General features: G+C 50.3%; 1 protein-coding gene across 2 annotated transcripts in view; it reads right to left on the reverse strand.

Annotated features, from left to right (window-relative positions):
• Dnah10 (dynein, axonemal, heavy chain 10) overlaps positions 1-23,732 on the reverse strand; it is a 124,059-nt gene that overhangs the window by 51,415 nt on the left and 48,912 nt on the right. For both annotated transcript variants that reach the window (XM_087579736.1, XM_087579735.1), the window contains exons 26-39: positions 23,299-23,452; positions 21,880-22,113; positions 18,854-18,976; positions 17,545-17,778; positions 16,458-16,681; positions 14,938-15,207; positions 14,656-14,839; positions 12,777-12,911; positions 12,122-12,274; positions 10,337-10,525; positions 7,404-7,550; positions 5,438-5,629; positions 3,403-3,521; positions 1,119-1,277 (exon numbers count right to left, since the gene is read on the reverse strand). In XM_087579736.1, coding sequence (XP_087435862.1) covers positions 1,119-1,277; positions 3,403-3,521; positions 5,438-5,629; positions 7,404-7,550; positions 10,337-10,525; positions 12,122-12,274; positions 12,777-12,911; positions 14,656-14,839; positions 14,938-15,207; positions 16,458-16,681; positions 17,545-17,778; positions 18,854-18,976; positions 21,880-22,113; positions 23,299-23,452 — 2,517 coding nt within the window. The remainder of the gene's footprint in view (positions 1-1,118; positions 1,278-3,402; positions 3,522-5,437; positions 5,630-7,403; positions 7,551-10,336; positions 10,526-12,121; positions 12,275-12,776; positions 12,912-14,655; positions 14,840-14,937; positions 15,208-16,457; positions 16,682-17,544; positions 17,779-18,853; positions 18,977-21,879; positions 22,114-23,298; positions 23,453-23,732) is intronic.

Genomic DNA, 23,732 nt, shown 5'->3' on the forward strand with positions numbered 1-23,732 from the left:
AAGGTATTTATTTTTAGGCAGCCTCTCATGAGGTAGCTCAGGCTAGCCGAAAACTCTCATACCTCAGCACCCCAGATGCTAGGTTTACAGATGTGGGCCGCCACACACTACACTTAGCCGGGGGAGGGACAGAGCTTAACTAAAGATCTCAAGACAAGATCGTTCTAGATTATGGGGATGGCTCCCAACTCCATGGCAATTATATCTTCATAAGGAAATAGTTCAGGGGGCCAGGCAGATATTCCAACTGTAAAATTCATAGTCTGCCTATCTGTGTGTCTGTCTATCTATCTATCTATCTATCTATCTATCTATCTATCTATCTATCTATCTATCCATCCATCCATCCATCTCTCTCCCGCTTCCCTTTCCCCTCCCCCTTTTCTCTCTCCTTTTCCCTCTATCTCTTCCTCTCTCCTCTCTTCCCCTCTCCCTCTGCTCCCCTCTCCCTTCCCCACCCCCCTCTGTTCTCCCTCCTACCAACTTGCCTCTCTCTTTGATCTATCACAGATAGGATAAGCCTTTCCCCTAAATACTTTAGCACATAGTTCCTAAAAATAAACGTATACATTCATACCCTCTGGCTTGTTATCAAGTTGAGGACATGCAACATGTTTCCAGTTCCACCGTGTGGCTTACAGCCCACACTCCAATTATGTCACCTCCCAACAGGAGTCCCTTTCTATCTGTATCCATGGTAGAAAGGCTGGACTCAAGCAAGTAACACTCGCTGTTCAGACCACTGGGTATGGGGTTGATGAGGAATGGGGTGTTAGCACCACCACGAGGTGTCTCCTATAGACGGCCGATCCGCTAATGGCCGGTGGGAAGTAAAGCCTGGTCCAGAAGAGAAGGCGCCCTGACTAACGGGACATAGCACAGAGAGAGATACCTCGCCCCCAGGGTATTCTGCGATGCACAGCCAGAATCTAACCTCAGGAGAGCAGTTGGAAAACTAAAACTGAGACTCTGTCTATAAGGCAGAATCTGGAATCTGGAATCTTCTAGAACATCAAGGATATAAGGTAAAAAAAAAAAAATTAAGAAACTGCTCAAAAATCGAAGGACGCCAAAGAAATAGCTAACCCAGGCTTCTGGCCAATTAGGAAGGCACTCACTTCCGTTCCTTCTTGTCAGTCGGCTTGTTGATCTCCCGGAAGATGTTGGACAGCACCCCATCTGTCCAGTCTCGAGTGGTGGGGTCCAGGATGCCATACAGCTCAATGACACTCACGGCTTTGGGGTTCAGGATGTACAGTTTTGTCAAGATCCCAAGCCTAAACCAGAGAAGTAGCTTCAGCCATGGCTCAGGACCATGAAACACCCAAGGGAGAAAAACCGTGAGAGGAAGAGCAGGTGGGGAGCCACTCGAAACCCATCTGTGTTTCTATTTTGTAAGGAAGGTTGGAGATGGGGTTTCACAATGTTGCCCTGGCTAGCCTAGAACTTACTGGGTCAACCAGACTGACTTCAACTAGTGGCAATCCTCCTGCCTCTGTCTGCTAAACTGCAGGCATGCACCACCACACCTGGCTACGCGTTTCGCACTTTATAAGACAGGGCATGTGTCTCTCTGATGATTCTCCACCGCACTGGGACAAGGCAAAGAAAAACCAAACCTAATGCTACCCGCTGACCAGAATATGAAAACAAATGAGTGAAAATAGTAAACACAAGCTGTGACACACACGCGTGTATTTGTGTGATGGTTGTGACAATTACCTAACAGTGGACTAAAGAATGGAAGAAAACAATTAAGGCAATGAACCCCAGGCCTCAGCATGCCGCTGTCCCAGTGTCCCTCACATGGGACAGGGAGAAGTAAGAAGTGGTGCCTCCCAGACACAAGGATTTTCTACATTTTGTGTGTGTGTGTGTGTGTGTGTGTGTGTGTGTGAGAGAGAGAGAGAGATGTATGTATAGGCAGTATTTCACCCATGTGCGTGTACAGAGGCCACGGGATGACACTGCCTGCCTGTCCTGTTCTACTCTCTCTGCCTTATTTCTTTGAGGCGGGGTCTCTCACTGAGCCTGGAGCTAGGCTTGTGGCCAAAAAGCCTGGGGGATCTGCCTACCCCACCACAGCACTGGGTTACAGGGACCCGCCGCTATGCCTGTCTTTTTAGGTGGGCCCGGGGGATTCGAACTTAAGCCCTCCTGCTCAGGCAGCAAATGCTCTTTAACTGTGAAGCCACCTCCCAGCCCCAGTCTGGAGACTTGCTATGCAATCTAGAAATGCTAGAGCCACAGAGATCTCATGGCTCCATTTAGAGTTTGCCTGTAATATTGGCATTCGTCCAAGTCTCTCTAGAACCCAGTGATTGGCAAGCGGAAAGCAAAAAGTTGAGAAGTTCACCCTTGAAGGAAGACTGTCACCACACGGTGAGCCTTTAGTATCCTCCAGAGGCTTTATTTAATTCTAGACATTTATATAATTGTCATCATAGCTCATTGGGAGTTCAGAGGACAGTTTGTGAGAATCAGGTTTCTCCTTCTACCATGTCAGGTCGTCAAGCTTGGCCACAAGCACCTTTCTAGGCTCTGAGCCATCTCGCTGGCCCTTGCACATAATGTAGGGTAAATTAAAGGTAGACCTGTGGCCTCCTTCACACAGGCCTGGTGCCAAGTTCTCCGTGGAAGTGACACACCATCATTGCCCATCAAGGGTTCTGACTCATGTTATAGAAGCAATCTGAAGCTAGGGTAATGTGGCTGAACTTGCATACTTCTCCCCTCCTAAGAGGACACTTTTGAGAGAAGTTTTTTTTCAAGATGTATTTATTTTTATTTTGTGTGTTGAGCGTTCTTGTCTTCTATGTCTGTCTGTGCACTACATTCATGCAGTTCCTACAGAGGCCAGAGGGGGCGCCAGATTCCATGGACCTACAGTTACAGATGGTTGTGAATCACCCTGTGGGTGCTGAGAACCAACCTGGGGTCCTCTGCAAGAGCAGCAGATGCTCTCAACCATCTCTCCAGCTTCGTTTTCAGGATTTTAACCAAGGAAGAAAAATCTTCCCTGAATGCCGGTAGGACCATCCCATGGGCTGGGGTCTCAGAATAAATAAAATTGGAAAATGGGGAAATTTCACTGAGGGTCAGCATTATTGACTCTCTGCTTTCTTTGCAGATATGAGGAGTCTCAGCGCTATGTGCCTGCTCACCGGCCTCCAAGAACTCTACAACACCTTCCTGACCTGACGTGATGAATTCCGTCCTCTCAAATGCTGAGACCTCCCTCGCCCTGATCTGCTTTTTGTAAATATTTGGTCACAATCAATCCGAAAAACAACTCATGGTTGGGACTAACCCCCACCTCCACCCCCAGGAAATAAAGCTCTTGCCAAACATTTCCCAAGAGGTTGCCCCAGCAAATGTCCCCACCCCCGGCAGGACACTCACTTGGTCTGGGCCTGACATAGAGTATTGATGACCACGGACTTGCCCCCTCCTGTGGGCCCTACCACCATTGTGGTGTGGCGGGTCAGCATGGTCTCGAACATTTGGACCACTTTGTCTACCTGTGGGACAGACATGGGCAGTGCCATTAAACATATCTTCTGGAGGGAAAAAATAACAGCTTATTAAGATGTAGTTTGGGGCTGATGAGATGGCTTAGCTTGCAGAGAAGCTTGCAACTGGGCCTGACCACCTGAACTTGGGACAGAAGAGAACCAACCACTATGTAGCTGAGGCTAGCCCTGAGCCCCTGATCTCCCTGCTTCTGCCTCCTGAGTGCTGGAAGCATATGCCACTAAGCCCACCTTGTTCATTTTATGGCAAAATATTAATTTATTGCATGTCTAGGCCACATGTATCTGTCTGCCAGACACCAGAGTTTCCACAGTTAGGTTATTGTGGATAATCTGATCACGGGAGCTCACGAGTGTCTCCTGAGCAGACATGTTCTCACCTACCTCAGGTCCATGTAGTGTGATCACTGGGTTCTAGGATGGCCCTGTGTATAACGTGCTAAAGGCCAGGAAGACTGCTTGCCAAAGCAATGTGTTAGTTTATATTCCTGAGAGGGATGTGTGCGTGTTTTCATGAGTGTGTGTGTGTGTGTGTGTGTGTGTGTGAATGGGCATGTGTGCGTGTTTTCATGAGTATGTGTGTGTGTGTGAGTGTGTGTGTGTGTCTGTGTGTGTGTGGGCGTGTGTGCGTGTTTTCATGAGTGTGTGTGTCTCTGTGTGTGTGTGTGAGTATGTGTCTGTGTGTGTGTCTCTGTGTGTGTGTCTGGGCATGTGTGCGTGTTTTCATGAGTATGTGTGTGTGTGTCTGTGTGTGTGTGGGCGTGTGTGCGTGTTTTCATGAGTGTGTGTGTCTCTGTGTGTGTGTGTGTGAGTATGTGTCTGTGTGTGCGTGTTTGTTTTCATGAGTGTGTGTGTCTCTCTGTGTGTGTGTCTGTGTGTGTGTGTCTGTGTGTGTGTGTCTGTGTGTGTGTCTGTATCTGTGTGTGTCTGTGTGTGTGTCTGTGTGTGGCATGTGTGCGTGTTTTCATGTGTGTGTGTGTGTGTGTGTGTGTGTGTGTGTGTTGGCCAAAAGTAGGTATATTACCTGATTGCTCCCCCTTTTAATTTTTGAAACAGCATCTCTTATTGAACTTGGGGCTCACTGATCAGGCTAGGCTGTCTGGTCAGCAAGTCTCAGGGACATACCAGTGTCTGTCCCACCAGGGCCGGTTTACAAACGGGTACTGCAGAGTCCAGCTTTTTACAGGGTTCCAGGCAACACAGGTTGGCCAGCTTGTATGACAAGTGCTATGAGTCTGATGCCAGCCTGCGTTACACAGTGAGTGCCAGGCCAGTAATGATGAGTTACGATGTGAGATTTGTCTGTCTATCTGTCTGTCTCTCTTTCTGTGTGTGTATATAAGAGAGAAGAGAGACAGAGAGAGAGAGAGAGAGAGGAGAGACAGAGAGAGAGAGAGAGAGGAGAGACAGAGAGAGAGGAGAGACAGATAGAGAGAGGAGAGACAGAGAGAGAGGAGAGACAGAGAGAAAGAGAGAGAGAGGAGAGACAGAGAGAGAGGAGAGACAGAGAGAAAGAGAGAGAGGAGAGACAGAGAGAAAGAGAAAGAGAGGAGAGACAGAGAGAAAGAGAGAGAGAGGGGGAGAGACAGAGAGAGAAAGAAAGAGAGGAGAGAGAGAGAGGAGAGACAGAGAGAGGAGAGACAGAGAGAGGAGATACAGAGAAGGAGAGAGAGAGGAGAGAGGAGAGAGAGAGAGAGAGAGAGAGAGAGAGAGAGGAGAGACAGAGAAGGAGAGAGAGAGGAGAGAGGAGAGAGAGAGAGAGAGACAGAGAGACAGAGAGAGGAGAGACAGAGAAGGAGAGAGAGAGAGAGAGAGAGAGAGAGAGAGAGAGGAGAGACAGAGAGGAGAGACAGAGAGAGAAAGAAAGGGGTGCAGCCATCCTGGACCCCAGCAGTGTGGCTCACCTGGACAGGCAGCAGCACATAACCGTTCTCCTCCAACACATCTTCTACGGCATCGTTGAAATCTGGGTAGCGCACACGGGGGCAGTCTAGCCCAGGAAACAGATCAGAGATGAGGCCCAGGAAGAGGGGGACGTCCTCAAATACAAACTTGGGCAGGTTCATGTCACGCAGTGCCCGCATCAAGACCACATCCTGGAGGGACCAGAGGGGTATGAGATGGCCAGGGAACCCAGCACGCGGCTGTGCATGCTCCTGCCTGACGCAGAGCAGAACGGTCTTAGAAAATGTAACATCTTTAGCCACAGATGTTATATGTCTAACACTGTGTATAGAGAATGCACGATGAAAGCCGGCAAGATGCCCCAACAGGTGAAAGGCACCAAGCAGGACGCCCTGTGTTTAATCCCCGGAACCTGCACGGTGCAAAGAGAAAACGCACTCCCACAGACTTCTCTGACCGCCACAAACACACCACAGTGCAGGCGTGCGCATGCACTAAATAAACCAATGTGAAAAAGGTAATATATAACAGAGCATGCTATATGCTATAGATGTATACATTTTTATAAAACGTTATGTATTTACATATGTCACTTTTGTGTATTTCTATGTCACGTAGATGAAATATTTAATAAAACACACAGTATAATTGTACATAATATTTTATACTGTATATACTTTATGTAAAACTGTATTTTTAAGACTGTAAAGGGGGGTTGGGGATTTAGCTCAGTGGTAGAGCGCTTGCCTAGCAGGCGCAAGGCCCTGGGTTCGGTCCCCAGCTCCCCCAGCTTGGAGTGGTGTAACAAGGATAGAACCTAGGCAAATGCCTACTACTGAGGTGCATCCCCAGATAAAAATTTTAAGAATTCAAAATTCTGGCCCGTTGTGGTGGCACATGCCTTTAATCCCAGCCCTCGGGACCAGAGGCGGTGGGTTTCTGTGAAGTTGATGGCAGACTGGTCTACACAGTGAGTTCCAGGCTAGCCAGGGCAACATAGAGAGAACCTGTCTTCAAAAAATGTTTTCAATTAAATATGATGCACTATAAAGTATAAAATATCATAAGATATAAGCCTCTTTCATAGAGTATTTTTAATGAAAGTGAAATATAAAAATTTATATAAAATATCAAAGATATTTCTGGATATTTGCTTTCATTTTTTTGAAGTTTTAACAGAAACTAAAAAATCCATAATGAAGCCTATAAAAATAAAAGGCAAGATGTCAAGGTTTATAGGAAAACAAAAATTAAATATCCAACATGTACAGCATCACGGTTGGGAAGCTGCACAAGAGTGTCACCCTCCGAGCGCCAGCAGAGGCCCTGACAGGGGACTAAGCTGTCAACGAGATGTTGGTCTCTCTCACGTTCTCGGCAGAGAGTACAGTGAGGCAGGGGTGGGTCCGACCGGAGCCCATGTGGGCACCTGTGAGACAGCCCACTGAATCCTGTTAGGATGTGTGCTCAGTGGCAAGAGATGGCTCAGCGGCTGAGAGCACTGGCTGCTCTTCCAGAGGACCCGGGTTCAAGTCCCAGCATCGGCATGGTGGTTCACAATCCTCCAAGAGGACCTGTGATACACAGACATGTGCGGACCTGATACCCATACATAATACATATGATAAATAAATTAATTAGACGTGCAATAGATTGAAGAGGAACGCACATTCCCGCTTCAGCAGAAGGTTCCTAGTGTCCCTCTGCCGCCCTAAGATGACAGGCGGACAGTTGCTACCCTGGATTTCTGAACTGCCATGGGGACTCTGCATTCGCTTTTAAAGACACACATCTCTGAAGGTGCCACAGGGAGGAGACCAAAGCAAAGGCAGCCAGCTCACAGAGGGACAGCCAACACCTGAGCTTCCGGATGGCCCGCTCTGTCCCATGTCCTCTGCCGTGCCTTCTGCACATGTACAGGAACCGCATCGAAGCACACGGAACCGGAGATGCTGAGCGGCCTACCTCCTGCAGGTCTGCCGAGCCTCTCTTCAGCTCACCGGCCATGACTAGCACTGACTTCAGGGCCCGGAGCCCAAAGTCATAATGGTGCTGCTTCGACAGCTGCTCCCGGGCCAGCTTGTAGAGGACGGTCATCTTCTTGGCCAGCGTCTTTTTGACCGAAGACAGTGAGAAGAGACAAATACAATAGGACAGAGTGACAGAAAGCATGGTAAACACACGGGTTACGGTAAATACAAAGGGATACGGGTATCCTAGGGACACTGAGCCACATACAGATCTGCAGAGCTGGTCTTCAGCATTCGAAAACACCAGGGTGCAGCTTCCCTTCTCACTACGGTGTTGGAGAATCCTGCTATTAAAGTCGCAGTCCCCAGTGACGAGATGGGGTTCTGAGCTCAGTGCAAAATGGAGACTCCCTTTCTAAGTAGGGGCTTCCCTTTCTCTGCCTGACCTTGTCTGGAAAATGTCCCTGAACACAGGTACCTGACCATGTCGGAAGAATGACCTGGTTCAGAGCTGCATAATGCAGCACACAGCCCCGCTCTGGCTTCCCATCCACATTATTACAACTGATTAACTCTTTCTGCCCAAACCCCTAAAAGCCCTTATGTATCTTATCTCTGACAAAATAAAGTCGAGCTATCACTGAAACTGATCCCAGAAGTTAATCTGTAGGTACTCACGGCCAACCAAGCCCTACCCTTCCTCTACTCCATTCACCCTCATGGACCAGTGTCCAGGGACCCAGAGGAAGGGGAGACCCATACTATAGCACCTTGGGGACTCATTCAAAGAACACCCATGTTAGCCAGGAGGGGGTGACTCATGGGATGTGTGTGCAGCTGGGAGGACCAGGAGTTCAAAATCATCCTTGGCTATAGAGAGAGTTTGAAGCTAGCCTGGACTCCATGAGACCCTGTCTGAAATATACAAACGCATTTGCCAAGATCTGCAGCTGTCATATAAAGCCGGGATCGCTCCTGTCTTCAATGACAGTAGATCCCAGTGAGTCATCACAGTCCACTCACACAGATGTTCCCGGCTTAGCAGGACCTTAGCCTCTCACACAGGTGCCCTTCGCTCAGCCCCTGTTTCCTTTGTTAGTTTCCTTGGTACTGGGGAATGAGCCTATAACTATTAAGCTATGTCTTTAGCCCTTTAATTTATTTTTTTCAGGAATCTTTGAATTTATAATCTTCCTGACTCGATCTCCTAAGAAACATAAATTAGAGACTGATATGAGCTAACATGGACAGCCTGTTCCCCTTTCTGACGACAGCTTAGATTCCCAGGCCACAAGAGTCAACTGTACTGGTCCCCAGGGCTTGTGTGGGAATTTGGATGATAACAGACAAGAGATCTCGCCCCGAAATCCCAGAGTCCTGGCAGCTCAGGGTGGGGTGGGCTGGGTGAAATGAGAGCCTTGAAAGGCGCCCTCTCGTGTGCAGGACCCGAGAGATGGCTCAGTGGTTATGAGCACTTAATGCTTTTGCAGAGGGCTCAAGCTTAGTTCTAGTGCTTATGATGGATGGCTCACAACCACCTGTAAGCCCAGTGCCAGAGAAATCAGATGCCCTCTTCTGGCCTCCATGGGAACTGCACCCATGTGCACATACACAGACTCGGAATTTTTTTTTTAAAAGATTTATTTATTTATTTCATGTGAGTACACTGTCACTGTCTTCAGACACACCAGAAGAGGGCATCAGATCCCATTACAGATGGTTGTGAGCCACCATGTGGTTGCTGGGAATTGAACTCAGGACCTTTGGAAGAGCAATCAGTGTTCTTAACCGCTGAGCCATCTCTCCAGCCCCAGACTCGCAATTTAAAAAGAAAAAAAAATTTTTTTTTAAAGAACATGAAATTGCAGGAAATGGGTGGGTGGCTCAGAGGTGGGGCATGTGCCTCAGCTAAATGAGGCGCTGGGCTCCATCTTCAGCACTGCAGAGCGAGAGCGAGAGCGAGAGCGAGAGCGAGAGAGAGAGAGAGAGAGAGAGAGAGAGAGTGAGAGCAAGAGAGTTGCATGTGAGTGTGTAGGTGAATGTACCCATGGGTGCGTGTGTGTACAGGAGCCAGAGGAAGAATTGGGTGTCTTCCTCTATCACCTTTCACCATATTGCCCTGACACAGGATCTCTCATGTCCTGACTGGTCTCCTCCCTCCAATGCTGCGGTTACAGGTATGTGTGGCCCTGCCCGGCTGTTTACATGGCTGCTGGGAATTCAAACCCAGGTCTTCATGGTTGCGGTGAGTCGCCCAGTGAGCCACCTCCTCCTTTGAGAGAAGGTGTCTCACTGAACCTGGGGTTAATGGAGCGCCCCTCAGACCTGCCTGTCTTCACCTCCAGAGCTACCATTGCTGGCGTGCACAACTGCACCTGGCTTTCATGCGGGTCTGAGGATTTGAACTTGGGTCCCTGTGCTCCCAACACAGGCACTTTGCTGACCAAGCCACATCCCTACCCTCGTGGTGTGACTCTTTTTTTTTTTTTTTTTTTTTTGGTTCTTTTTTTTCGGAGCTGGGGACCGAACCCAGGGCCTTGCGCTTCCTAGGTAAGCGCTCTACCACTGAGCTAAATCCCCAGCCCCGTGGTGTGACTCTTAAAGGCTGACATGAGTGGTGTCTCAGTGTCCAAGGGATTGGTTTGTGCTCTGTGGTGACAGTCACTCCATCTCTATACATAACGAGAAAGAACAGGAATGCTGGTGATGTCTGAACTTGGCGTGTGCCTGGGCAGCTTGCAGGCTGCCATGAAGACCTGCATCTGTATGCATAAGATGCCACATCTGGGAGGGTCACATGGGGACACTGTCACTGCTGTCCCAAGCTCTCAAATGTTAGCGCATTCCCAAATTAAGCTTCAGAGAGGGTGGGAGAAGAACAGAGACAGGGCACAAACACAGCCTGCGACTCGTCACCAGCACGCTCACCTTGGCCCCCAGGAAGCCCTCAGAGAAGAGCATGATCTCACAGATCTGCTGCAGGTCAGGAACAATGACAACCACGGGCCTGAACAGCGCCTTCACAGACTCAGGCAGCTCTGTGCGGCCCGCATAGCCAGGGTTCATGGTGATGAAGATGCCCATCCGAGAGTCAAGGGAGATCTCCTGCCCTTCGAACTGGGTGACAGGACAGAAAAGAGGGAGTGATGTAGCTGCCAGCCCACCTAGGAATTAGAAGCTGGGGTCACAGGGCAACCCTAAGGGACATGGTGACATGGGCAAAGATGGGCCTCTGGATTAGCACAGATTCAAAGACATCTCTGGGATGTCAGGTGTGGTTTCTGGGCAGGTATTGTGTCTGGCAGGTGTGGTATCTGGCAGGTGTGGTGTCTGGCAGGTGTGGTATCTGGCAGGTGTGGTATCTGGCAGGTGTGGTATCTGGTCAGGCATGGTGTCTGTCAGGTATGGTGCTCTGTCAGGTGTGGTGTCTGTTCAGGTATGGTGCTCTGTCAGGTGTGGTGTTTGGCAGGTGTGATGTCTGGTCAGGTGTGGTGTTTGGCAGGTGTGGTGTCTGGCCAGGTGTGGTGTCTGGTCAGGTGTGGTGTTTGGCAGGTGTGGTGTCTGGTCAGGTGTGGTGCTCTGTCAGGTGTGGTGTCTGGTCAGGTGTGGTGTCTGGTCAGGTGTGGTGTCTGGTCAGGTATAGGGTTTGGTCAAGTGTGGTGTCTGGTCAGGTGTGGTGTTTGGCAGGTGTGGTGTCTGGCCAGGTGTGGTGTCTGGCCAGGTGTGGTGTCTGGTCAGGTGTGGTGTCTGGTCAGGTGTGGTGTCTGGTCAGGTGTGGTGTCTGGCTAGATTTGGTCAGGTGTGGTGTTTGGCAGGTATGGTGTCTGGCTAGATTTGGTCAAGTGTGGTGTCTGGTGAGGTGTGCTCAGGTATGGTCAGGTGTGGTGTCTGGTCAGGTGTGGTGTTTGGCAGGTGTGGTGTCTGGCCAGGTGTGGTGTCTGGTCAGGTGTGGTGTTTGGCAGGTGTGGTGTCTGGTCAGGTGTGGTGTCTGTCAGGTGTGGTGCTCTGTCAGGTGTGGTGCTCTGTCAGGTGTGGTGTCTGGTCAGGTGTGGTGTCTGGTCAGGTATGGGGTTTGGTCAAGTGTGGTGTCTGGTCAGGTGTGGTGTTTGGCAGGTGTGGTGTCTGGCCAGGTGTGGTGTCTGGTCAGGTGTGGTGTTTGGTCAAGTGTGGTGTCTGGCTAGATTTGGTCAGGTGTTGTGTCTGGTGAGGTGTGCTCAGGTATGGTCAGGTGTGGTGTCTGGTCAGTTATGGTCAGGTATGGCCAGGTGTAGTGTCTGCTGAGGTATGGTCAGGTGTGATCAGGTATGACCCGATGTGAGGTGTCATGTCTCTCCAGATTTGGTCAGGTTTGATGTCTGGTCAGATGTGGGAGGTAACCCTCAGTGGCTTTAGGATCACCTCCATACACCTGTGAGTGTTTCTGTGAGCGTTACCATCTGCGTAACGAGGTACCTGAATAAAATTAAAGGGAGGTAAAGAGAGAGCTAGGCTTTAGGGCCACAGTGATGGGAGCTACCCTACCCTGCTCTCCCTACCATGACGGACTAAATGAACTCAGGAGTCAAAAATCATTGCTCCCCTTACACTGGCTGGTGTCTGGTCACAGCGGCACAGCTGAAAAGGACTCCTACCCAAGGTGGCACCACCTAGGCGGCTAGTGTCTCTCCTGAGGCGGGATGTAGGTAGCGCCCCACCACTACCCGCCCCCCTCACCTGGAATGTGGTCAGCTGGTGGATCAGCGCATTGCGAATCGTCTGGATCTGAGACGAGATGACAGACAGCACAGAAGCATCGATCCGGTTGAACTCATCGAAGCAGCCCCACGCGCCACACTGGGCGAGGCCAGAGAAGATCTTCCCGACAGCCTGGGGATTCCGTCAGGATGGTCAGGACCTGTTTCCCCTGGAAACGGGGGAGGAGCTTGCCCTTCTAAATTAAACACTGCGCTGAGCCTCTGGGAGCACTGGCCCAGCACAACACTCACAGAACTTTCTGGCAATATTCCCAAGGCCCTCAGTAGGCCGACTCCCACTTGGGGATAGGTAATCTAGACTGCGTAGTTATAGAAAACTCCAGTCTGATAAAATGCTGCAAAATCGGGCCCCAGTGGGTTCACTGTCGCTGGTGCCCTTACTGAATCAAAGCTGAACAGTGGCGCCCTCTAGAGTCAGGAGTGCAGTACTGCAGTAGGCACTGTCCACTCTCTCTTGCTCCCTGATCCCAGCAGTCTGACTTCAGACCCCTTGCCCCATCACCCCCAGCTGTCATTCATCATCCCAGGAGACAGGTGACATACTCCCCAACCGTATCTGCACTAGAAGCTCTCTGCAGGGGAATCGGGTACCGGAAATGATGGTGAGCTCTTACTTTGTAATCCATGCCTTCACCACAGTTGGTGACAACGCACAGGAGGCCCAGGGCTTTGGCGAGGTCCTTGGTGGTCTCTGTCTTGCCAGTTCCCGCCGGGCCAGCAGGGGCACCTCCCAGATACATGGACAGCGCCTGTGAGCAGCCAAACGTAAAACACACGTGTTCTGGTTCCCAGAAAGAGCGCCTCTCGCGGGTTCATCTCTGGGACACAGGGGTAGACACTGTGAGCATCAACTCCATGTGTCAGCTTCATTGTGTGGGAGCTGTCCCAGGTTGCTGGCTAAATGTCATTTCTGGCTGTGTCTGTGAGAGTTATCTCAGAGTCTGACACTTTATGGTGAGCCAAGTTAGGTAGATATCAGAGTAGGCAATATTATCTATACCACCACCATCACCATCATCACCATCATCACCACCATCACCATAACCACCATCACCATAACCACCATCACCATAACCACCATCACCATAACCACCATCATCACCACCATCACCACCACCATCATCACCATGACCACCACCACCATCACCATAACCACCATCACCATAACCACCACCACCACCATCACCATGATCACCATCACGACCACCACCACCATCACCATAACCACCACCACCACCACCATCACAACCATCACCCATGATCACCATCACCACCACCACCACCACCATCAACACCACCACCACCATCACCACCACCACCATCACCACAATCACCACCACCATCACCACCATCACCGCCATCACCATCACCACAATCACCACCACCACCACCACCACCATCACTGCCATCACCACCACCCCATGGCTTGAGAACTGGGTTGAAGCAAGGGAAATGAGAGCCTCTCTCCACTTTGGCTGGGATGGTGGTCTTGTACTCTGACATTCCTCGGGGCTTCAGACCCAAATGTAAGTGGTTCCCTCTGGTCCTCTGTCCTGTCTGGTCAGCTGGCCAGCAGGATACTAACTTGCCTCCCACCTCTCTGTCATAAAATGCTTAAGTTTGTGGTCTCCCATTGATCCTGTCTCTTTAGACCCCCCCCCTCATAGAAAGGCTTAAACATTTAGTTTTTGAAACGAGGTTTCACATAGCCCAGGTTAGCCTAAAACTTGCTATGGAACCGTCTATACTGAGACCTGGTGCCCTCTTCTTGCATGCAGGGACACATGTAGGCAGAGCACTGTGAACATAGTAAATAAATAAATCTTAAGAAGAAAAAAGTTTTAAATAAAACTTGCTATGTAGCTGGGGGTGACGTGAACTCCTGATCCGTCTTCCTCCACCTCCTAGCACCAGGATGACAAGCCTGCCCACCATGCTAGGCTGAAGTTCACACTTGTCTTTAGAAAGACAAAGGGCTCATAGTCCAGGGTTGTCACAGGCTTCATCCTTCCGTTCTCTTGCTTATCCCGAGGAGTACTGTGCTGTACACGGTGTGGGCTTGAAGCTCGGCTATGAGCTAAGGGACCCATCCCACACAGACGCTGTGTGCAGACACTGGTACAGCTCCATTGCCTAAGCTCTTGCTTAGCATGTACGAGACTCTTGGCTCTAGCCATGGTGCCACAGACCAAAGAATCTGCCTTATGACAGACAGCTAACGCACTGACCCCGTTCTGAGAGGAGACACGGTCTCCTTCACTCTCGTCCTTATGGTCAGATACACTTTAGTATTGATCTTATAGGTTTCTGCAATTTTCTATTACCTCTGACTCTATTGCCACTGCAAAGGGACCAATGTCCCAGGGAGATGTCCTCAGGGTTTTCAGTTCCAATAGTGTCAGTCAGACTCCAAGTGGAAGATGTTTCCTGAGCTCAAACCCCAGACCCCTGACCAGGACAACCAACAAGCCATGTTCCGGGCGAACGGGTCACCTGCGTGAGCGTCAGGTAGATGCGGTCCGTAAGGGGCGTGATGACCAGCCTCCCGTTCAGGCCCATGTACTCGTAGCCATAGCCGAAGGTCCCCGTGCACTGTCGGATGTTCAGCTCGTCCGGCTCGCGGTCCCAGTAAAAGCGCAGTTGGCTCTCCCACTCAAACTCCCGGGCCTCGAGGATGCTGGGTGGGGAGGGGAAGAGAAAGAAGCCATAGCTGGCAGACCACGGAAGGACAGGACAGTAAAGCGATCCCACGAACCCAGGGAGCGACCCGCCCACCTGCCCCGGATGAAGGAGTCCACGATGTCCCGGGCGTGTACATCGATGATCAGGACGGTGTTGTATTTCTTCCTGTCATTTTTGCTCAGCTGCATGGTGATCCGTGTGACCAGATCATCAATCTGTCTGTGCATCTTCTTGCCGTAGTTCTTCATGGCCTGTTTGTCCCCTTGCTTGACCTTGTTGAAGACGTCCTCCACCTCCCAAGTCCACCACACCTGGCTGGCAGCCAGCACCACCATGCCTTGGTACATCATCATCCAGTCCACCCTACAGGGGAAGCACGCTAGTCGCAGGCTTAACAGACACTGGGTTCAGCTAGAGACTGCCCTGGAAATCAGCTGCAGCCATTCATGTGAAGTTCAGGGAAACTCCGGGGCTAGACCAGGACAGTGATCCCCTCGTGGGCGCCTGTCTACATATCTGCATATCCACCACAGGGCCAGAGGTGTGGCTTAGCAATAGCTGAGTCCTGGCTGAGAATCTACCATGAAGGGCTGAGGTGTAACTACACACTAAGGGACCTGCCTATTGGCATCCTGTCTGGGCTGCTCCTGACTGCCAGGCACTGACCTCAGTGTCTCTTTTGTCTGTGGCACTGTGGCTAAAACGGAGGGCCTTGTATATGCTAAGAATCCCCCAAAAAGCTAGAGATAACACAGCTTCTGGCACAGACCCCAGTGTGGTGCCTGGAACGGACTGGGCACTGAGAGTTTGCATTCATTCATTCATTCATTCTTACAGGGCTGGGAATGAAGCCCTCAGACTCATGCATGCTAAGTAAGCATTCTACCTCTGGGGGCTTCTAAGCAGATGTTCTTCCATTGAGCCAACACCCTAGACACTGCCTAGAAGATTCTAGGCAAACACTACCACTGATTTGCACCCCCACAACCTCTCACTGGGGGAATCTAAGCAGGCACCCTACCACTGAGCCATGCCCCCAGCCCCTCACTGGGGGATTCTAGGCAGGTGCTCTAACACTGAGCCACGCCCCCAGCCCCTCACTGGGGGATTCTAGGCAGGGGCTCTACCACTGAGCCACGCCCCCAGCCCCTCACTGGGGGATTCTAGGCAGGGGCTCTACCACTGAGCCACGCCCCCAGTCCCTCACTGGGGGATTCTAGGCAGGGGCTCTACCACTGAGCCACGCCCCCAGCCCCTCACTGGAGGACTCTAGGCAGGAGCTCTACCACTGAGCCACGCCCCCAGCCCTTCACTGGAGGACTCTAGGCAGGAGCTCTACCACTGAGCCATGTCCCCAGTCCCTCACTGGAGGACTCTAGGCAGGGGCCCTACTGTAGAGCCATATCCCCTGCACAAGTTGAAGCTCACCCACGCTCACAACCCAGTGCCTTGTCCACCACAAAGAACTATCCAGCGTTCATCATTTGAAACAGCGTTCGGCATCTGGGTTACCGTGGCAAAGAAAGCCCCGCCTCACACTCTTAAACCATCCCCTGGGCCAAGCAGCAAGATTGAGCCGCTCCTCCTCACACACCCTCTCACATCCATATCACCTGCTTCTGTCTTCACAGTATCTGAAGATGGCTTCCTTGGTGATGAGCCTGTTGGTCCTCCTCATTTCGTTCAGCACGGTGGTCATCCAGTCTTCCACGCGACCCTCGGCCCGGACGATCTTTCGGAAGACCATGACTTCTCCCTCTGCAGAGATCATAGCCGACACGAGCTTCTCCCCGCTGTCTCCGTCATGGAAGCGTAACATGGCTATGTTGTCATACATCTGCAAGATGGCAGGACGGGATGCTGGGGTGAGTACATCATGGCCAGGACACTCTCAGAGCTACCCTAGACGGATGTCCATGACACAGTGTGCTGTTTCCCGGTCAGGATGACAGGCTATTCATACGCAGCAAAGCTAAGATGGGTTTTCAGAAAGATGGAAGGAGACCTCTCTGGCGTGATGGAGAACTAGTGTGAACATGGGGACAGAGCGGTCCAGACACATGCAGCAGAGTGGGGGCTTGTTGAAGTTGGGGTGTAAGATCATTCATTAATCATCCCTAGGTCAGGAAATGAAGACCTTCCCAATGGAACCTGACCATCCCCATGGTCCCTGACCATCGCCATGGTCCCTCACCCTGATCCTATGCTCTTGCACACACAGTGGGTCCCTCACCCTGATCCTATGCTCTTGCACACACAGTGGGTCCTCACCTTGATCCTATGCTCTTGCACACACAGTGGGTCCTCACCTTGATCCTATGCTCTTGCACACAGTGGGTCCTCACCCTGATCCTATGCTCTTGCACACACAGTGGGCCCTCACCTTGATCCTATGCTCTTGCACACAGTGGGTCCTCACCCTGATCCTATGCTCTTGCACACACAGTGGGCCCTCACCCTGATCCTATGCTCTTGCACACACAGTGGGCCCTCATCTTTTTTTTTCCTTTTTTTTTTCAGAGCTAAATCCCCAACCCCGTGGGCCCTCATCTTGAGCCTATGCTCTTGCACACACAGTGGGCCCTCACCTTGATCCTATGCTCTTGCACACAGTGGGCCCTCACCTTGATCCTATGCTCTTGCACACACAGTGGGCCCTCACCCTGATCCTATGCTCTTGCACACACAGTGGGTCCTCACCTTGATCATATGCTCTTGCACACACAGTGGGTCACTGTTGCCCAAGATACTGAGCAGCTCGTCATCTGAGATGAAGAAGAATCTGGGGAAGGCATTCCTCTTGGAGTCCAGGTAGTCGTTCAAGCTCTTCTGGCACTTCTCTAGGCCTTCACTGACAGTCTGCAGGTCATGGAGGCGGTTTGGGGCCTCACAGCATCGCTTTATCACTGGGTCTTTCAGTGTATCCCCCATGATCTGGAAGAGGTCAGGGAGACAGCAGAGTGTCACTCAAGGTGGCAGAAATGCTGTACACACACACCACACACACACACACACACACACACACACACACAAATACCAAATTTGATTCAAAGATTATAAAGAAATATATCTGACACTGATGCTGTCCACTCTCACACTGACACCATCCACTCTCACACTGACGCCATCCACTCTCACACTGACCCTGTCCACTCTCACACTGATGCCATCCACTCTCACACTGACGCCATCCACTCTCACACTGACACCATCCACTCTCACACTGACCCTGTCCACTCTCACACTGACCCTGTCCACTCTCACACTGACCCTGTCCACTCTCACACTGATGCCATCCACTCTCACACTAACGCTATCCACTCTCACACTGACCCCGTCCACTCTCACACTGACCCTGTCCACTCTTAACTGACACCATCCACTCTCACACTGACCCTGTCCACTCTCACACTGACCCTGTCCACTCTCACACTGACCCTGTCCACTCTCACACTGATGCCATCCACTCTCACACTAACGCTATCCACTCTCACACTGACCCCGTCCACTCTCACACTGACCCTGTCCACTCTCACACTGACCCTGTCCACTCTTAACTGACACCATCCACTCTCACACTGACGCCGTCCACTCTCACACTGACCCTGTCCACTCTCACACTGACCCTGTCCACTCTCACGCTGACCCTGTCCACTCTCACATTGACGCTATCCACTCTCAAACTGACACCATCCACTCTCACACTGACCCTGTCCACTCTCACACTGACCCTGTCCACTCTCACACTGACACCATCCACTCTCACACTGACCCTGTCCACTCTCACACTGACCCTGTCCACTCTCACACTGACCCCGTCCACTCTCATACTGACCCTGTCCACTCTCACACTGACGCCGTCGACTCTCATTCTTGTCACTTGCCCTCTTTTTTTTTTTTTTTTTTTTTTTGGTTCTTTTTTTTTCGGAGCTGGGGACCTAACCCAGGGCCTTGTGCTTCCTAGGTAAGCGCTCTACCACTGAGCTAAATCCCCAGCCCCGTCACTTGCCCTCTTAAATATCCTGTCGATGACGTCAAACTTCTTGGCCTCCTCTGGCAGCTGGGACCTTATGTCCCCACCAATGAAGATGCTCTCCAGGTACATCCACTTCCTCTGAACCAGCATCCAGATCTGAAAAGGAACCACATCAACATCAGAGGAGGGATTCCAGGAACATGCAAAATCCCTCCCTAATTCAGAACACGTTCAATCAGCTTGCTGAGAACAAGGACTTAGCAGGCCAATTGATACTGCGTGCAGAGACATGGCCACCGCCCCATCTACCTCAAGCCCTCTCTTCACTTTTGCTTCCTGGGGTTTGGGTTAGTTGTGGTCAACAGGAGTCCCAGCAGATGTGCAGAGAGAGCCACTCACACAGTTCTGAGATCCTGCTGTTGCAGGTGCGCTAAGACAATAGTCACTGTGGCTTGCCTCTGAGCGGACTGGACTTGTAAATTAGGCTTTGCCATGGGTATATGTGTACTGGGAATCAGTTGTATGGGGTTCTGGACTCTATCTGGGTTCTGGGCATTGTCAGGGTATCTCGGAACAGATCCTGGAGAGTTGGGGATCTCTGTGCAGGGTTATTGCATTTTTTTTCTTTTTTCTTTTTTTCAGAGCTGGGGACCGAACCCAGGGCCTTGCGCTCGCTAGGCAAGCGCTCTACCACTGAGCTAAATCCCCAACCCCAAGGGTTATCGCATTTTAAAGGAGATTTACTAGAAAGCAAATCAATGCTCCCCATGCCAGTTCTGGGCAGGAAAGTCATGTCTAGGTGCATACAGACCTTGAAGCCTTGCAATCATCAATGACCACGGAAGCTCATGACAAGCCACATGCCACCTACTCAGCCACCGTGCTTCCAGAAACAGACACCAAAGAAAGGAACAGTGAGAATCAGACATGTAACTCTATTTCGTGAGGAGCTCTCCCAGCAGGACTGACGTAACACCCAGGACCCAGGAGGTAGGAGCAACGCAGATGGCCACTGAGCTATAAATGGATAAACCAAAGCTGGTCTAGCCGGGCAAGAGAATATTGTTTAACTATGAATAGGAGAGAAGCAGACACGGATGCTGTCATGTGGGTGAGCCTCGAACATCTTATGTTGAGTGAAAAGGCAGACACAAGGGCCTTGGGTGTGATTTCACATGTGTGACACACACAGAAGAGGCTGGCATGGAAATAGAAAGCCAATGTGTGGTTACTGGGAACTGGGGACATGGGAGCTGGGAAGTGATGGTTCTGGGGATTTTCTTTTAGAGTGCTAAGAAAATTTTGGAACCAAAAGGAGGCAGAGTTTCGTGTAACACAAATGCTCTGAAGGCCCATGGCCTACACATTCTGAAGTGGTTAATTTGGCCGGTGAGATTGCTCGGGCCAGAAATCGCCCACTGCTCAAGCATGAAGTCGTGAGTGGAGCTTCCCAGAACTCACGTAAAATCTGGGCATGGTGCTGTGTTTCTGTACACCAACACTGAGAGGGTGGAGACAGAAGGATGCTCAGAGCTCATGGGCCAGCCAGTCTAGCTGATCAACGAGCTCCAGGCTCAGTGAGAAACCTTGCCTTGAAAAATAAAGGGGGAGCCAGGCTTGGCAGCACGGCACTTTAACTCCAGCATTTGGGAGGCAGAGGCAGGTGCATCTCTGAGTTTGAGGCTAGCCTGGTCTACAGAGCAAGAGCCAGAACAGCAGTTGCTATACAGAGAGGCCTTGCCTCAAAACAAACAAACAAAGAAATAGTAAGGCAGAGAGAACAATGATGTCAACATGTGGCCTCTATACACACCCATATGCATGTGCAAATACTTGTGCACACACATACATACATACAAACACATATTGATACCCACCACAGTCAGGCAGTGGTGCACACACTTCTAATCCCAGCATTTGGGAGGCAGAGGCAGGTGGAGCTCTGTTTGAGGCTAGCCTGGTCTACACAGTGAGGTCCAGGATGAAGATAGAGAGATAGATAGATAGATAGATAGAAACAAAATGGTCAAATTTTTATTATTAAATTTATTATAAAATTCATCTCAATAAACATTTAAATCATAAAGAAGAGGGTTGGGAGATAGCTCAGTGGTATACATGAGACCCTAGGTTCAATCCCCTGAAAAACACACAAACTCACACACACACACACACACACACACACACACATACACACACACACACAGACATATACACACCATCACCACTGGCACCATCACCACCACCAACAACAATAACAACAAAACTATGCCCTACAAAAGAGCCTTCACAAGTAAAGAGTCAAAGGCAAAAACAATCACAGCAAGTCAAGGATGTTCAAGCATGATGGAAACAGGGCCAGGATCATGTTTCTTTGCCAGAGAACCAGGATAGGAATGAGAAAATATGCTTATCTATGGTCTGGGGAGAAAAAAAAAAAAAAACCCAGCCACTCAGAGAGAGTGAACTGAGCCTGATTGATCAGGATTGTTCACAGAGGCCTGGTCCAGCACTGTCCGCACAGGACTGACCCACCTCCCAGTATGACAGGCCAGGCTGGAGAGACTGCAAAGGCAGATGCAAACGTGAAGCCCTCATGCAACAAGAACAGGAGGTACGGAAAAGGAACAGGGACGCCTTAAAGGGCCAAGTAGGAATCTTCGAAATTAAACATTAATTCCCTGAAATCAAAACTCATCTATCTCCCCAACTGTGTACTTGCCCCCACCAACTGCCTACTTGCCCCCACCCCAAGTGAGTCAAGAGCCATGGGGCAGTCAATCATTTCTCAGTGCAAATGTTCCTGTATAGAATCCCCGCAAGAATTGGCAATTCCGGGCTGGAGAGATGGCTCAGTGGTTAAGAGCGCTGACTGCTCTTCCAGAGGTCCTGAGTTCAATTCCCAGCAACCACATGGTGGCTCACAACCATCTGTAATGGGATTCGATGCCCTCTTCCGGTGTGTCTGAAGACAGCTACAGTGTGCTCATATACATAAAATAAATAAATAAATCTTAAAAAAAAAAAAGAATTGGCAGTTCCGTTTTCTTTGCTCTCACCTCAATGACCTCGCCTATCAGAGACAGTGTCTTCTCCCACTTGTGGACGGTTTGCAGAAAAGGCCCCACGAATCTGCTCCCCGAGATGCTCTGCAAGTTGACGGTGTTGTCATCCAGGCATTGGATAATGTCATCCACGGACCCTAAGATGTAGCCTCGCTCCTGCGTGCCTTTGTAGTACTTGACCACGGTGAACTTCATGTTCTCCCAGGTATCTAGGATCTCCTTCACGGCCTGGTTGGGAAAATGAGAAGAGTCTTTTGAGCCCACAGATGGAAGAACAAGGCCCTAGTATGTCAATCACAGGAGAAGTCGAGATTCTCCACAGCAGCCGTGTTCCTGCCTATGAGGCTCGCACTCTGCCATGTGTATGCCTACGTGTAGATGTTTGTAATAAGTGTGAATTAATCTCCAGTGAGACAGGCCCCTGAGCATGCCTCTGAGGGATTATTTTAATTAGGTTCAGTTAGAAAGATCTGCCCACTGTGGGTGGCCCCATTCCCTAGGCTGAGAACTTGGCCTGAATAAAAAAGAGAAAGCAAGCTGGGCACTAGTGTTCATCTATCTCTGCTTCCTGATTGCAGATGCTATGTGACCAGCCACCACACAGTGCTCCTACCATGCCTTCCCCACCATGATGGACTGTGCCCTTAAACTGTGAGCCAAAATAAGCCCTTCCCTCCTTAAGTGGCTTTTGTAGGGGTATTTTGTCACAACACTGAGAAACGTAGCTAAGACAATATCTACACATACTATGTATGTGTATGTGTTTAGAGGTGTGTGTATGAATATGTACACGGGCATTGCACATATGCACACACTATTATATGTGTTTTATACATATGTATGGGTGTGACTACACGTGTCACATGAGCACACATGCCATATGTCCACATATCTTTTAGCTTTTTTGTTAGCTTGTATTAGTTATATAAAATGGGTTCACGTGGCATCTTCCTGCTCTCATGGTAAGTACTTCAATCTGGTATGTCCATCTTAAGTAAGGAGCAATATTCAGTAGGATAACACCTGTCTCCAGGAGTCCAGGCTGGGAGTGATGTGTTTATTTTTCATTTTTTTCCAAGGGGTGCCCATTTTTCCATCAGTAAGTAGACCATGAAACTATAGTCAGGGATGTCAAAAAAGTAAACTAAGGCAGAGGTTCTATTCGCTTAGATACTAGAGAAAGTTTGAAAAGACAACCTTTGCTGGGAGCAGTGGTGCATCCTGTGATCCCAACACTTGGGAAACTGAGGTAGGAAGATCACAAGTTCAAGGCCAGCCTTGGCTACATGCTAAAAACCCATCCCAATGAACCAAAGATTCACGAGGAGTGGCTCAGGGGCAGAGTTCCCATCTAACATGTGAGAGGCCCTGGATCCCGCGGCAGCACAGAAATCAAAGGTTCTCCTTCCCTACCTTCTCGATAGCGACCTCCTTGACGGCTGCAGTGACAATCTCGTTGAGCACTTCCGTGTGTTTGTGAAGTTCCATGGCGAACATGTTGTCCAGCGTGAAGGTCTCTGTCATCTCAAAGAACACGCCTGTTTTCTCCATGAGTTCTTTCCAGTGTCTGAAAAAGCGTAGGGTTATCAATAAGCACCACTCAGACAAGTGCTGATTTCCACTGCAGTCACAGGAAGAGGCCTTGTGGGAGAACCTCCATAGTGACACGGTGACAGCCTGGGATCATGCACCGAAGTTCTTCCAAATCCTCCTTGTTGGGTTAAAATCAGGAACCTCTGGCAAGCCCTGCGCTGTGTGTATCTTCAATGCTGAGAAAATGTGTGGCCTCTAGATTTTCGGAACTGGCCTCTGCCGGTGGGAGAACCTGGTGTCAATCACGGAGCCCC

This window comes from Rattus norvegicus, chromosome 12 (genome assembly GCF_021556685.1).
Source record: "Rattus norvegicus strain SHRSP/BbbUtx chromosome 12, alternate assembly SHRSP_T2T, whole genome shotgun sequence".
Classification (NCBI taxonomy): domain Eukaryota; kingdom Metazoa; phylum Chordata; class Mammalia; order Rodentia; family Muridae; genus Rattus; species Rattus norvegicus.